The 16,145-nt window shown below is 40.0% G+C and overlaps 1 protein-coding gene across 3 annotated transcripts in view; it reads right to left on the bottom strand.

Annotated features, from left to right (window-relative positions):
* Nucleotides 1-16,145, bottom strand: part of ANO7 (anoctamin 7) — a 43,685-nt gene that overhangs the window by 14,200 nt on the left and 13,340 nt on the right. For all 3 annotated transcript variants that reach the window (XR_015698026.1, XM_087725536.1, XM_087725537.1), the window contains exons 8-17: nucleotides 15,363-15,519; nucleotides 10,746-10,836; nucleotides 9,554-9,650; nucleotides 8,289-8,432; nucleotides 8,071-8,208; nucleotides 6,539-6,637; nucleotides 6,343-6,445; nucleotides 4,113-4,224; nucleotides 2,823-2,877; nucleotides 555-652 (exon numbers count right to left, since the gene is read on the bottom strand). Coding sequence is in view for 2 of the 3 variants with exons in the window: in XM_087725536.1 (XP_087581662.1) it covers nucleotides 555-652; nucleotides 2,823-2,877; nucleotides 4,113-4,224; nucleotides 6,343-6,445; nucleotides 6,539-6,637; nucleotides 8,071-8,208; nucleotides 8,289-8,432; nucleotides 9,554-9,650; nucleotides 10,746-10,836; nucleotides 15,363-15,519 (1,094 nt within the window). In the remaining variant the exon portion in view is untranslated. The remainder of the gene's footprint in view (nucleotides 1-554; nucleotides 653-2,822; nucleotides 2,878-4,112; nucleotides 4,225-6,342; nucleotides 6,446-6,538; nucleotides 6,638-8,070; nucleotides 8,209-8,288; nucleotides 8,433-9,553; nucleotides 9,651-10,745; nucleotides 10,837-15,362; nucleotides 15,520-16,145) is intronic.

Genomic DNA, 16,145 nt, shown 5'->3' with positions numbered 1-16,145 from the left:
CAAGCCTAGCAGCTTCAAAAATGGCAACTTTGTTCTCATTCTTCTCTTGCTGGGTTTAACCCATTCTTAAAAAAACTTGTACTCCTACACTATGGAAATGAACTGGCAAAACCATCCCTCAGAACAACTGGATATGGACAACAAACATACAATTGTGCTTTGACTATAGAAATGAATGAAAAAACCCCAGAATGGGAAGAAGAATTTTCAGCAGAAAATTGCCTGTTCCATAATTCTAAGGAAATGTTGGTGCTGCAATTATCTTTACAATGTTCCATATGGAGCAGGAGATGAGATAGTCGTTAATTGCTTCAGCTTCCCAGGAACTACTAAGGCCCATGATTACATATGGGAGGAACTGGAAGTTTTGTTGTTGTTTTTAAATAGAAATGAAATCCCTTCTCTTGTACAATGATGCAGCACCAATATATTGCAGAGCTGTAGCCTCCATCCCTTCCATGTTAATTGCAGCTCCCGTTTGCCCACCCCTGATTTGTACAAGAACACTGATTGGAATGGATAGAAAAAGTATAAAGTCAGAGCATAGCACTCACGGGATAACGATTTCTTGAATGTTGTTAATTACTTGCTTTCCCACCATGATGACAAGAAGTTCCTGAGCAAGTTCAATGAGGCAGCCACCTGGAGCACACTGGATGAAACAGAGAGAAAAGCTTTTGGGTATGGTTGGTTGCCTAATGAACACTGCATATAACTATGTAGAAATCTTTAAAGTTTCATATGTAGCGTGCAGTAGGCATCTATTAAGAATCACTCATGTACTGAAGCATCATGCAACATTATTGGAGGTGTTGAATAAAGGCCTCCTTAATGGAATATATCTACCAGGAAGGAAAACTTGACCCAACCCAGAAAACCTGAATGTTTTTCCTCAGGATTCAGCTTTCTACATAAGGAGAATATTCGTGATTGAGCAGCATTCAGCCGTGAGATTCTTATTTGCGGGTCCCACGGTTATAACTTCTTCATTGTTGTTGAGAACTGGACTCAGTCCTCCCATTTCCTTAGGAAATACCACTTACTACCATAATGAGATAATTACAAAGAAAAGGATCTCTAATAGATTTTACAAAAAATAAATAAATGAGTTATTAAGAAGAGAACTAACAATGAATATACTATTATAGTAAGGTTCTTTGATATAGATAAATCTATGGTGAGTTCATACTTGGAAGGCCATGTACAGTGTAGGTCACCCTAGGACTGTAAGGGCCATAAAAAAGGCAACAAAAAGATAGAGGAAAACATATACTTTGGGATTTTTGCTCAGAATGAAGGCATGACTGGGTCAGGTTTGCAAACCATACCAGACCCACCAAAAAGGATCAGGTTGGGAAAAAAGAAGTATTTTATACACCACATAACTATTAGTGAAATTCACACCCATCAGATTCAGTGTCTAACCAACCCATTTTTAATGGCTATATGGAGGCAGTATCCCAAAGCAACAGAACTATCTCCTTCTTGTCTATGTAAACTTCTCAGATGCATCTGGTGAAACCCAGAATGTTGTGGACCTTTTCTAACATGTTTACAAATACATTGTGGATATAGATAGAAGAGCGGGTTCATTTAATCTATAAAAAATACCTGTTCCACTCCTTGGTCTGAGGTTGACAGTCTTTCTATTTAGCTCTGGAATGGTTGGGATCAACCTGACTGTATTCATTAATAATTATATATTTGTCACCTTGCAATCCAATCTATTTTGCACAGGTTGCTTAGGAATCTGCTGCTCTAGAGCAGTGGTCCCCAACCCCCGGTCCGCGGACCGGTGCCGGGCCGTGGAGTACCTGGCACCGGGCTGCGCAGCGGCCGGGGGCCATGCAACGGCCGACTCTTCACTCATGCAGCGCCGTCGCCGGAGGGGGAGAGCTGCGCGGAAGCACAGGAGCAAGTGAGGCGAGGAGGAAGAATCCCCCGCTACTACACCACCCCCTCCCCGAGTCAGCCGTCCCCTCAGTGAACGCCTCCGCCTCTTTCTCCTTTCTCGCCTCAGTCAGCTCGCCTGGAAGCGAGGCGAGGAGGGGGCGGACTATGCGCTGGAAGCGGAGCCCTTGGAGGCCCTGGCGGCTTCCCCGGCGGTCGTTGCTGGCCGCTCTCTTCTTTTTCTCGCTGTCCTCCTCGGCTCAGTCGTCTCTGAGTTGCCCAGGGAGGGGCGGCGCACCCGGGACGGAGACGGCGCTTCCCCGCCCGGCCTTGGCTTGTGAGAAGGAACGGCGGGAGAGGTAGAGAGAGAGAGAGAGAGAGAACGTCGGGCAGCCAAGGGCGGGGGGGTCTTTTGAGGGGAGATCCAAAATTTCGCCAACGGGCATCGGTGAAGCGCGCTCTTTCTCTTCCTCACAAAACACATTTCCTTTCCCCCCACGCGTAGTTATTGGCGATATGGACTCTTGGACTCTTACCCAGCCAGATCAGTATTAAACATTTCCCTGACCTCAGCAGAAGCGAGGTTTTTTCTTCTCCTTTCTCTCCTTAATACTGTATTCTTTTTACATTGCTATCCTCTGGCTTATTTAATTTTGCCCTTGCTCTTTTTATCTTTGACCTTGATTAATTCAGCTATTTATTCCTTAAAATCTACATACAAAATGGAAGGTGGGATATGATTCAGGTGTTGAATTGGGAAGGTGGATTTAAAACAACGCCCCCCTACCCCTGCGCGCGCTCAGCGGGCCACGGTAAAATTATCAAAGGCTGACTGGTCCACGGCGATAAAAAGGTTGGGGACCACTGCTCTAGAGGATGCCTCCACATTTGTTCAAGAACCTATCTCTTCTCATCTCTTCTGATATACTTACATCTTCATTGCGTATGCCCAGTAATTTTTTATAGTGGCCTGGATAACCAACAAACCTGAAAGGGAAAAAGAAAAAGCACAAGGGCAAGAAATGAAAAAAAATATTGGTGTTAACTGTCCATTTGTTAATTCCAGATACTAATATATTTGTTTCGATGCAGCCTACCACGTAACACCCATTCAAGATTTACATTAGTATACTTTTTCTGAACAATAGATGGCAGACATTCTTCACTTTTCCCCATCTTTCTGTCACTATTATGAAGAATCCTGTTGAATTACTGTTATGAGATATTTAAGAACTTATTTTGAAAGTATTCTCCCAAGTTAATAAAACCTCCAGTTTTCACTCAAGCAGCAGCTGTGAGACAAGACAAAATCTACCTTTGCAGACATTTATAGAGATTGTGCTTGCATGATCTGCAGGTTTTGAGAAACTCTCAATGGTCCAGCATTCTGTAGGATGTGCTCCAATTTTCTCACCAGCTTCTTGATCAAAATGATCTGGCAGCAATGGGAATGCAGCAGAGGAGAAAAATGCATTTTCTCTTTGGAGGGCTCAGAATTGCTAGGACAGGGGATGTCTAAGCTTCCTATTTATCTCCCTACTGTCTGCGATCTTGCCAGAAGGCAATAATAGAGGGAACACCTCCTCACTTTTAAAATGCTGGTTATTACCTTTAAGACACATCACTGTGCAATAGCAAGATATAGCAGGCAACATGTTGCCAGAATTGAATGTATATGCTGTTATTTTACAGTCTTCCTCAATATAACATTAGCAGGATGTGTTGAGCCTACAGCACCTATAAATCTTGCTATCTTGTGGATATTGTAATCCACATTAAATAAGTTTCATCTATTACTTAAGAAAACAATTCTACAAAATAAAACTTTAAAAGGGGGCGGGGGAAATATTTCATAAATGAAAGCATGAAGCCAGGGCATTTTGTGTCTTTCAAGCCTTACACTACAAAAAAAGTATTTCCATTCTGAATTAGGAAAATTCTCAAAACAATTTTTTGAAAATTCTATATCTACCTATCATCGTTTCGTCTGTCTCTGTCTCTGTCTGTCTGTCTGTCTGTCTGTCTGTCTGTCTGTCTATCTATCTATCTATCTATCTATCTATCTATCTATCTATCTATCTATCTATCATCTATCTATCTATCTATCTATCTATCTATCTATCTCTTGGTTTTAATGGATTTTATGATTGTTGGCAACAGAGTGACTTATCTGAGATGAGTGGCTATAGAAATTAAATAAAATAAAAAAATAAGAAATTTACCTGCCCTTAAAGAAGGCAATGTAGATGGGAGATGAATAGAAATTGATGAACTCAAAGATAAAAACTTTAAAAGTGAAGGCATCTTCAAATGTAGTCTGAGTGCGATGCATTTCTGTGGCAGAAAAATGAATGCATCATTTAGAATAGTGTTTATCCTTCAAGTTTCTCGAACAATTCCTTGTTTTTGTCATCTATTCCTATCTGTCTTCACATCACTGTGTGATGTGTTAAGATCAATGTGCATTGAAAAATATTTTCATGTTATTATATATTATGACCAAGTCAGCAAAGCAAGTTGGAATACATTTTGATTAAAGTTTTTTTTTTTTTAACATTTTCTTCAACCCTTAAGTCTGACTTATTGGGGGAAAGGGTGGAACATTCCCTTGATGTATGCAAGTTGAATGCCGATATCTTTCAAGAGAAACCTATATTCAACTGGATGTCCTTGATACTAGGATCCTAAAGTTCCCAGATGAAGAATCTATGTATGAGGGGTTGAACAGCATTAGTTCTGGGCAAGGACAAAATACCTGCATATTGCTACAATGAACAATTAATCAGTGGAACAGCTTGCCTCCAGAAGTTGTGAATGCTCCAACACTGGAAGTCTTTAAGAAGATGTTGGATAGCCATTTGTCTGTATTGTATTGTATGATTATATTGTATCCCTGTGTAAAATATATATCATATATAATGCAGTTAAAAATTTAGTGTTGGAGATAACATTTGCCTAAGAATTTAGCACCCAGAGAAAAGTGTTTTGTCACAAATTGTACTTTCTAACATAAGGGCTATCAAATCTAGGCTGCAAAAATCCATGTGATTAGAGGTTAATATCTACAGTTAAATTTAAATTTTGTATCTTGGGTCTAGTGCCATACTGGCTCATTTTCTCAACATTCCAAGAAACAGACTAGGAGAGGTTGACAATACAAAAAAATTGTAAACTTTCTCTGCTTGATAGTACAGGTTATCCTCAAGTTGCGACAGTTCACTAAGTGACTGTTGAAAGTTATGACATCACGCACACACCCAAGTACTTACGACACAGTCCTGAGTTTACGAATGTTGCAGCACCACAGTAGTCGCTCACCCTTATAACACCTGTAGAGGCACTGCAACATTTACCTTGCTTATTCTCTCCCCCACACCAGATCTCCAAAGGCATTGGGCCTGTGAAAATTCACTTGCCTTGCAAAGATCAAGCTAGCTGTTCCCTTCCTGCCTCTCTGCCACAGTTTCTTTGCCTGCGTCCCTGCAGGCTCTGGTTGTCTTTGCAAAAAGATTTTGGCACAAAGAGTGGAGGCCGGGAGGGGAGTCCGAACCCTCCTGGCCTCCATTCTTCATGCCAAAAGCTTTTTGCAAAGACTAGAGCCTGCTGGGACGCAATCACTCGCCCCTGCAGGGTTTGGCTGGCTTTCCCCAAGGCTTTTGGTGCAAAAAAATGAAGACCAGGAATGGTGCACACACCCCTCCTAGCCTCCATTCTTTGTACCAAAAACCTTTTTCAAAGATGACCAGAGCTTGCAGGGAGACAGACAAAGAAACTGCGGCAAAGAGGCTGGAGAGGACACAGCTCGCTTGATCACCGAGACCTTCAAAAGATAAGTTCCTATGGAGATCCGGTAAGGATGGATAAGGGGGAGGCATGAGATACCTCAGTGGATCGGGGAGGCCTTGGGTGCCCCTCCCATGTTTTTTCCCACCCTGATATCTCATATGCACTTAACAAACTGAGCATTCCATTAGTGAATGTATTGCGTATTTCAGGGAGGGATCACGTTCAATTAACATGATACAATAAACATTGGATTACAAATGTAATTGGCTGGGTACATTACATTTGTAAGTCAAGGACTACATGTAAATCAAGTCACCACTAGCCAAACTACAAATATTTTGGAGTCTCCAGAAATTGTGTATAAATTTATAACAAATATTGAGTAATCCTGATGCTACAGAATGAAAGACAGTAGAATTCTTTGACATATGCTACAACTCTTTTCAAACTGGAAAATTACTGCATTATAGAAACATTATTTTTGCTTTAAATTTGTTAGTGATAAATACACTAAATATACATAGGACTTAAAATGTCATCATTTTGATTGCATCTCCTTAACTACCTTATTTCTATAAACAAAACCTACCATAGTTCTACGTTTTAGGAGCTAAGTGATAGGGCTGAAAGTGATGTTTGATGTCCAAGCCAATACAGTTTACTTACCCCACTTCGTAAGAAAAAGTGCCAGTGCAGTGTAAATTTTCGAGAGAAGGAGGATGAAAAGGAGATTCACTACTGAGCCTGTCAGGCTAGCAATACGAGAAGCCTAGGGGGGGAGGGGGGGCAAGGAGTTAAAAATGCAAATGAAGTCCAATAGTAAAACCAGACCAAAAGGGATAGAGACATAGACGTCCCTTACCGAAGATACAAGTAGAAAGTGCCCACTCCTGGAGACAATTACAGCAATGATGGCCCGGTAAAGGATAATGGAAATCAGGAACATTATTACCACAGCAATCTGTAGACAGGTAAAGAAGAACTAGTAATGTGCATTTGTTTTCTCACTATTGCAAATAATTAGTCGGCCTGGCTGTGGCCAGTGGAATTAAATGGTCCCAATCTATATTATTCATATATGCTGAACTCTGATTCCCTCTACCAAAGGCTAATAAAATATGGCATGGTAGATGGAGGAATACTGGGTTGGTGAAGGTTAGACTTGAATTTGGAACAGAAAATGCTGATCTTCCTTAATATCCATACATATTTCCTCTAAATAAGCAATTCATCTGTCTACATAGATCCACGATGTGAACATACATTAAGCCATAACATATTTATATTTAGCTTAGTGTCATTGCAAACACACGTTATGGTTTGCATTATATCCAAATCAGGCCATTGTAGTTTACTATAAGAGCCGAGGTGGCGCAGTGGTTAAATGCAGCACTGCAGGCTACTGCTAGATCAGCAGTTCAGCGGTTCAAATCTCACCGGCTCAGGGTTGACTCAGCCTTCCATCCTTCCGAGGTGGGTAAAATGAGGACCCGGATTGTTGGGGGCAATATGCTGACTCTCTGTAAACCGCTTAGAGAGGGCTGAAAGCCCTATGAAGCGGTATATAAGTCTACTGCTATTGCTATTGCTATTGCTATTACTCAACAAACCATAGTTAACATGGCTTAGCATTATGTATCAACAGTTTATGGCTTATTATTTACATTCTCTAAGCCAAGGTTAATTTTTAACCATGGATTTTTAAATAAACCATGGATTGGATTCACAAATACCTTTATGCTTTAAACCATGTTTGTATCTTTGCTTAGCCCAAAGCAGTCTAATAATATTTTAGTACTGCATTATGGATAATTGGATGAAGATGAAAAAACTTAAACATTTTATTTGCTAAATATTGGGAAAGTGAAATTGTTCACTTTCATATATTTTCTTAACTATAATTAATTGAAATTATTAATAGCAAATATGAAATCTGTAAATAATAGTTGGTAAACTTTCTAACAGAAGAAATATTCCAGACTAAATATAGCCAAATAGATTTTTATCACTTCGATAGAATCAAACTTGGTGAATACTCTAGGAGGTCATTTAGAAGAATGTGAGTTGAATTATTCCATTTTCTTCAATGCTCCTATAAAATGCATGAAAAATCAAGGGGGGGTGTGTGTTAGACTCTTAGCATTTGTTCCCACATCATGCCTCAGATATTCCATTTGACTACAATAGTTCAAGAGAATAGGGACATCTGCTAGACATTTAAGGTTTAATTCTTTTACATGATTTTTTCAGATAAAGGTTGAGCCCACAACTTGCAAAGGTGTCTTGCCTGAAAAAAGATTGCTTTGCAAAATAAATTGTGATCCAATTGGCATAGCAGAAAAAAGAGATCATGTCTCAAGATTTAGTTCACTTGTGGTTTCCACCCTCCCTCACCATAATGATGATGACCATTGATCCAGTGATGATTCTGTTGAATCGAGCCCGCTTTGGGAAATAGGGCTCCTCCTCTCCAGTAATTGGGTTTATAATTGTCATGGGAGCCAAAGCAGCAAACTGGGGTCGTGGACGTTCCTATAACAGAAGGAATATGCATATTGTAATGTGTGCCAGTTTGGATTATGAGTTATATTAGAAGCCCCTAAATTCAGTACCTCAATGTCCTCAAAATCTGAACAGTCCCAGCGGTATATCAGGGTAGCATTCATTCGTTTCCAGTACTCAAGAAATGTGACTGCCCACAGAGACATGAAGATGCTGAAGAAAACAGTGCCACCATGGTCAAAGAGACGGCCAGCCTGGAAGAAAAAGGGAGAGATTATTGTTATGCATGTAGCAAGATAGGGAAGAGAAGTGAGTCAAGTGAGCAAAGTTCTTGAATGTAGTGGCTGGACTCCCACATTATGTCAACACATTGTTTTAACCAAAAGCTTGCTGAATAGCTGTGTCCAGTGCACCAAGTAATTAAACCTGTTATTAAATGCTTACACTGTATGCCAAGTCGCCTTGATGACATGGGTGGCAAAGAAATCTAATAATAAATAAATAATTTAAGAAGTCCAACACAAAGCACCATATTATGACATAGTTGATCGAATCTACTTAGTGTCTTGCTAACTACCACATACCTGTGTTCCTTCAATTCTTTATTTCATACATAGTCCCTATGCATGGGTTACAGAAATGGCCTATAGCTCTTTGTGGCTGAGCCTCTAAAACTACAAGTAAGCTAAATTGCATTTGCAACAAAAATAGCTCACAAATTGCCAATGTTGCAACATATGCATATATTAGAATTGTTAGGTGGATGAAACCTATATCATACTGTTTTGGAAGTGATAGCTAAAAGTTTAAACTTTACAAATGACAAACCATAAACTTTACAAATAAACTACAAATGACCAATCATTCAAAGAAGGGGGACTGAGGGGGAAAAAAAGGGGGGGGGAAGCAACAAGAGCGCAGTTTAACTTAATTTCAAGCAATATATTAGAAAGGAACCAACTGAGGACAACCTCACATTAACAATGTTCTTGTGAGTTCTCAATGAGAAGATGAAGAGGAAAACACATACAGGTTTGTTTACAGAGTGGCTATGCAACTTTATGTGTAAAGATTGTATCTCTGCTTGAATAAAATAGTGGGATTACTGGTCTCACTTACAAATAGAAGAGCAGCAAGGGTGAATACAAAAACGACAGATGAATTAGTTTCGTAAATATGGCAGAGTTCTCGACTGAAAGGTAAATACATGACGGTGATAAAAGTATGGGGATTGCAATGTGGTTTGATCCCAGAGAGGAGTCTGCAGACCAGATTTTTGTTCTTCAGCAGGTCAATGAGAAGTATGTGAAGTTGATTATCAACTTGTTGATTTAGATAAAGCATCTGAAAAAAAATCCTAATATTATAACCTCACCTGAAACATGGGGCAGACACTAGATAGATTCCAATAAGGGCAGACTTTGCAAATTGGGCACATCTTGTATTTGTCACCACTGGAACAGATCTCCTGTCTAGTTCAGAAGGAGAGAAAAGTGCAAGAAAAAAATTGCTATGGAACCAGATTCCTTCTCCCACAACTTTGCTATTGGTTTTGCTTCTGCATTTCAATACAATACAATAGCAGAGTTGGAAGGGACCTCAGAGGTCTTCTAGTCCAACCCCCTGCCTAGGCAGAAAACCCTATACCGTTTCAGACAAATGGCTATCCAACATCTTCTTAAAGACTTACAGTGTTGGGGCATTCACAACTTCTAGAGGCAAGCTGTTCCACTGACTAATTTTTCTAACTGTCAGGAAATTTCTCCTCAGTTCTAAGTTGCTTCTCTCCTTTAGTTTCCACCCATTGCTTCTTGTTCTACCCTCAGGTGCCTGGAGAATAGTTTGATTCAACCCCTGAGATATTGGAACACTGCTATCATGTCTCCCCTGGTCCTTATTTTCATTAAACTAGACATACCCAGTTCCTGCAACCGTTTTTCATATGTCTTAGTCTCCAGTCCTCTAATCATCTTTGTTGCTCTTCTCTGCACTCTTTCTAGAGTCTCCACACCTTTTCTACATCGTGGCGACCAAAACTGAATGCAGTATTCCAAGTGTGGCCTTACCAAGGTATTATAAAGTGGTACTAACACTTCACGTGATCTTGATTCTATCCCTCTGTTTTTGTAGCCTAGAACTGTGTTGGGTTTTTTGGCAGCTGCTGCACACTACTGGCTCATATTTAATTGGTTGTCCACTAGGATTCCAAGATCCCTCTCACAGTTACTACTATTGAGCAAGGTACCACCTACACTGTACCTGTGCATTTCCTGCAGGATTGGGCAGCCTATAAAGTTAATAAATAAAAAAAATATTTTTTTGTAATTCTCTAACTCTAATCTGCTATTGAAAATTTTTGCGGTAGAACAGCAGGATGAAAATGTTAGAAATCTATAGCTCTGTCATTTAAATATTGAGGAACATATTTTAAAAAACTTTATAAATTTAAGCAAAGAATGAGTGATTAGTCAGTCATGCTGGTTGATAAAAAAGGCTCTTATATAAGTTGTCTGAAGACCTGCTAAAACAGAATAAAACAGGAAGAGAAAAGAAAGTTTGCCACTTACGTTGGAATGTCATCAAACATCATAAAAATGCCAATTATGAAGACTAGTGTCCCCACTATAGCTGCTGGAAGAAGCCATGCTGTGTAGAAACCTACACAAAAGGAAGAGAAGCAATAGCATATTCATACTCAGCAACTCATGCTGCTCACCCTCTGTGATTGAGAACCATCAGCCTGCTGTCCAGAAAATCTAAGTCCAGTTTGTGATATTTTGCAAAACAGCAAAAACAGAATAAAGATAACAGGATGCTAAAAGTTGGGGGCTGGTTGTTAATAGCAAGTTAGTGGACAAGATTCTGAGAACCAGATTGTTTCTTAGCACCAATATAGAACAAATGTTTCCTATGAGAGAGAAATAGCACCATGGTGAGATGGGTGGCAACTAAATTTAACAAACAAACAAATATATAATATTAATTAGGTTTTTGCTGTGTTATAATCTCCTACCTGGAACCTAGCCAATATTAAGAAACAAGTCAGAAAATATTCCTTGGGATGTGACTGTTTAATTGCTATCACTGAGATATGCCCCCAGAGGAAGGGATTCTCTTGAAAACCATAGAGCAGCAATTGAAGGATCAAATTTGGATTTCTGGATCAAATTTTGAGCCCAGAATTGGGTGTCTTAGGATCATCCAGAAAACAGCAAGTAATAGTAGTGGCAAACTGGTCTGGGATTAATCTTCACTAAGACCCCTTGCTTTTTCTTTATTTTTAAAACCACGTTAATGTCAGCAGACAAGTGACAGGATACCTATGAGTGCAGATCTACACACAATCATCACCCTGTTTAAATTATGCTGTTTAAATATGCCAGGACAACATGTTTTCTGTCATATCCCTCACCTCATGTCATTCTTATTCTACCAATATTAAAGTAATAATTTTCCGCATATCAAGATGATACCCATTATAATGGAAGCAAAGTATAGTAACTAGTAAAGTAGTGTTTATCAAAGTAGTGTTTATTGAACATTTCAGATGATGTGGGTACACCGTGTTGCCTCTTGGCAGACTGATTCTCTGTCACTGTCTACCTAAACAGCTGCTACAGCACAATTGTGCTGATGACCTATCAAAATTGCACAATAGCACTTAGATGGTTCAGTAAGCAATACTGTAAGTGCTTCAAGTCTATGACCCTTATTGGTTTAGTGCAAGGCTGATATGGCAGAATACTGGGATAACATAATAGTCTGAAAGAATTTAACAGAAGGAATTACAGGACCAACATCTCCATCCAAGAAAGCACAAAGCAATCTGAACATTGGAGTTTGTTGCCAATACAAAGGAAAAGAAGCAAAAATTATGCTTGTGTCTCTTCAGCCTTCATGATCATAAACTGTTGCTGTTTTAACTTTATTCAACTTGAGTGGAAGAAGAGCACAGGAAGGAGGCTACAGATGAGCCTGCCCCATTTCTATTTCAGGGATGTGACGGGAAAATATTTTTCTGCACAGTGATGATTTACACAAGGAGAATAGCTAAACTGGGGAATTCAATCAATCTCATGCTATCATGACAGCACCATTTCCAAGAATTCAGAATGGTGCAAGAGTCAGTATAGACATGGAGACAGTGAATTTTGTGCTGGTATAGTTCTTTGTCAATCTAAGGCTGAGTGGATAACAGGAATAGGGTTTTATTCAATGTGTCAGGAGTGTAAAAGCAGCAATAGTGCACAGGAAAAAATAAGACAAATATCATACGTACAATCTTCTACTACAAGTAATCCTCACAATTGAACCCAGAATTTATATTGTTAAGTGAGAAATTTGTTGTGAATTTTGCCCCATTTTAAGACTTTTCTCACCACTTTTGTTAAGTGAATCACGGCAGTTAAATTAGTAACACGGTTATTAAGTGAATTTGGCTTCCTCACTGATTGTGTTTGTCAAAAGGTCACAAAAGGGGATCACATGACTCTGGGACACTGCAACCATCATAAATGTGAGTCAGTTGTCAAGCATCCGAATGTAAATCATGTGGCCATGGGGATGCTACAAAGGTCATAAGGTGAAAAATGGTTGTAAGTCACTTTTTTCAGTGCTGTTGTAATTTTGAACCATCACTAAATGACCTGTTTTAAGTTGAAGACTACCTGTACTAACTGGGTCCATGTGTTTTTTATCAATTTATCTTTTTATCCCAACAGTAATACTACTATAAAGTACTATTTCAGAGCCATATGACTGGGATCCAACTACAGACAGTTAGATTTGGTGATTATATTTGATTACCATAGAGAAAAAAGAACTAAGCAGAAAGTAGTCATAGTCAATCTTTTCAGCTTTTAAGAATTCATGGTGATCAGCTCACAAATGGATTACTGTAACGTGCTCCACTTGGCACTTTACCTGAAGACAACTTAGAAGCTACTGTTGGCCCACAATGTGGCAGCACAAACAATGTTGGGCATGCCTGATTTTCCTTGTGTGATCCAACTATTCTGTGAGCTGCACTGATTGGCTTCTGAATGCAATTCAAGGTGCATTTATCACCTATAAAGACTTACATAGCACAAGGTCTGGTTATTTGTGAGACCATCTGTGTCCATTTTTTCTGCGCATCCAATGCAAACATGGATAGGGGGTGCACTCTGGGTCCCATCACTTAAGCAGTGCTTTCTTATGGGGCCATGAAACATGCCTTCTCTGTCATGGCACTTGACCTCTGAAATAATCTCCCCCAGATATCTTGATAGGTCCACTCTGATGGGTTTCATGAAGCTCTTATAGCTGGTTATTCTCCCAGGCTCTGGAGAAGAGCAAAATTTGTATCTTGGCATGATATAGAGGGTATACTATATATATTATACGTAAGGTGACCAGATTTTCAGATTGGTAAAGAGGGACACCATTGACCGGGGGCGGGGGGGGGCTTGATTAAAAATTTTATATTTTATCAAAAGGTCACACAAGGCGATTACATGACCCCAGGACACTGAAAGCATCATAAATATGAGTCTGTTGCCAAACATCAAAATTTTGATCACGTGACCATGAGGATGCTGCAACGGTCGCTAAGTGTGAAAAATGGTTGCTAAGTGTGAAAAATGGTAATCAGTCACTTTTTTCAATGCCATTGTAACTTTGGTCACTAAATGAACTGTTTGAAAGCTAAAGCTGGCTTGCATTATAATGCCTTATGCTAGCTTACATTTTCAAGAGAGAGAAGCTAAACTCCTTATTAGAATTGAAATAGAAATGAGTAGAGTAGAGTAGAGTAGAGTAGAGTAGAGTAGAGTAGAGTAGAGTAGAGTAGAGTAGAGTAGAGTAGAGTAGAATAGTTTATTAGCCAAGTGTGATTGGACACACAAGGAATTTGTCTTCGGTGTACATAAAAAAAATAGAATACATTCATCAAGAATCATAAGCTACAACACTTAGTGATAGTCTCTCTCTCTCTCTCTCTCTCCTCCTCTGGATTCAATGGGGTTTAGAAAATCTCCCCTCCGTGCACACACTCCCTCTTTCTCTCTCTCTCTCTCTCTCTCCCCTCCTCTGGATTCAATGGGGTTTAGAAAATCCCCTCTCGGTGCACACACTCCCTCTTTCTCTCTCTCTCTCTCTCCCCTCTTCTGGATTTAATGGGACATTTAGAAAATCCCCCCTCCGTGCACACACTCCCTCTCTCTCTCTCTCTCTCTCTCTCCCCTCCTCTGGATTCAATGGGACATTTAGAAAATCCCCCCTCCTCACACACTCTTTCAGCCTCTTTCTCCCCTCTTTCTGGATTCGCTCCGAAGTTTTTAAAATTACCTCTCCTGTAGAGAGCAGGTTATCAGCCACGTGAGACATACGCTGTGTTTCTATGGCACAGTAATCCCCTCCTCAAACAACACGCAATGCCAATTTAGAAGCCCCGAGCAGCCGAGGCGAAGCAGCAGTCTGGGGAGGGGCTGAGCTTGGACACCCTCAGAGGCAGCTGCTAGCTAGCTCCGAGAGAGAGAGAGAGAGAGAGAGAGAGAGAGAGAGAGAGAGAGAGAGAGAGAGAGAGAGAGGAGAGGGAGGGGGGAGGGAGGGGCTGCTCAAAGCAACAGAAGAAGAAAAAATCCGTGAGGGAAGTCTGCGGTCTCCACATGGAGTAAGTCTTCTCCTCCCTCAGCCATTGGCAACAGCTCCCAGGGATGCGCGGGTGGGAATGTGTTCGTCTCGAAGAAGAATATACACTCCCAGTTGCTAGGAGAGCCTCGGCGGCTGGAGGCTTTTTCGTAACTTAAAAAAAATCGGGACTTTTTTTTAAAAAAGGGACATGGGAAAAATTGTTCAAAAGCGGGACTATCCCACTGAAAGCGGGACGTCTGGTCACCTTAATTATACAATATACCTGATGGTATAACTCTAAAATAACACTAACCTTTAATGAGGATTTCAGCATTCAGGCTTAGTTACAAAAAACTTTAATTCCCATGATTTCTTAAGACGAAATAATGGTTGCAAGACCATACATTTTCTCTGTGTTGATATATCCCAATGTTTTGCTTATTACTGAAGGTTACTAGTTTTTTTACAATACTTTTTTTTGTAACCTTATCCACAGGGGGAAAAGAAGTGGAGCATCCACATAATTTTAGAAGTCAGGAATCTGGGGATCCATTCTAAGAGTATGTACTCACCAAGCCAGGCAAAGTAGAGAGCAATCTTCTCTCCAAAGTACCTGCGGATATGACTCAAAGGCTGATATTTCTTCCACTTACTCCACCGGGCCCAATAATGGAAAAGAATCTGCCTCTGATTAGAGGGCTCTTCCTCTGATGACATCTTGTATGGGCCCTTTGGCAAAGAGTGATATTATCCACATAAAATACAAATTTGTATAGTGTATGTTGCATTGCACGTGAACTTGCACACTTATAAAATGCAATAATTAATAATACTAACAGTGATTAATTATTAAAACTATGATAATTAGATATTATATAATACATACACACATACAATATACTTTTTGAACTTCTACTTGTAACTTTTTAAAACAAAGGTGACATGACAAGATGTTTTGGGTGACATGACAACATTCACTAAAACCTCACAACAACTATTCTCAAAAGCACACCCCATCCTTGCACAATTTTTGGAAGTTGCGGGTCCTCTCTGCCACAGCCAGTCATGTGGCCTCTTTTGTGCGATTTTTCGAAGCTGCAAAGGCTGTGCTAGAATGGGATGTGCTTTTGTGCTGCCTCCAGACTTTCCAGAACTCAAGTGGCCCCCACAGCCTCCAAATATCACGCAATAACAAGGTGTGATTTTGTACGGTGTTCAGAGGCTGCAGACACGGCCGGATTTTCCTATAGGCTAACTAGGCTTCAGCCTAGGGCCTCAAGATCAAGAGGGGCCTACATTCAAATTGTTAGCAAAATTAAAATTACACTATTCTAAAAACAGTGAACACTAAAACA

The sequence above is a fragment of the Thamnophis sirtalis genome, unplaced genomic scaffold, assembly GCF_051295495.1.
Source record: "Thamnophis sirtalis isolate CommonGarterSnake01/CBP01778 unplaced genomic scaffold, rThaSir2_p1.2 scaffold_11, whole genome shotgun sequence".
Lineage (NCBI taxonomy): Eukaryota > Metazoa > Chordata > Lepidosauria > Squamata > Natricidae > Thamnophis > Thamnophis sirtalis.
The sequence above is the reverse complement of the archived record's forward strand: the minus strand, read 5'-3'. Positions and strand labels throughout refer to the sequence as shown.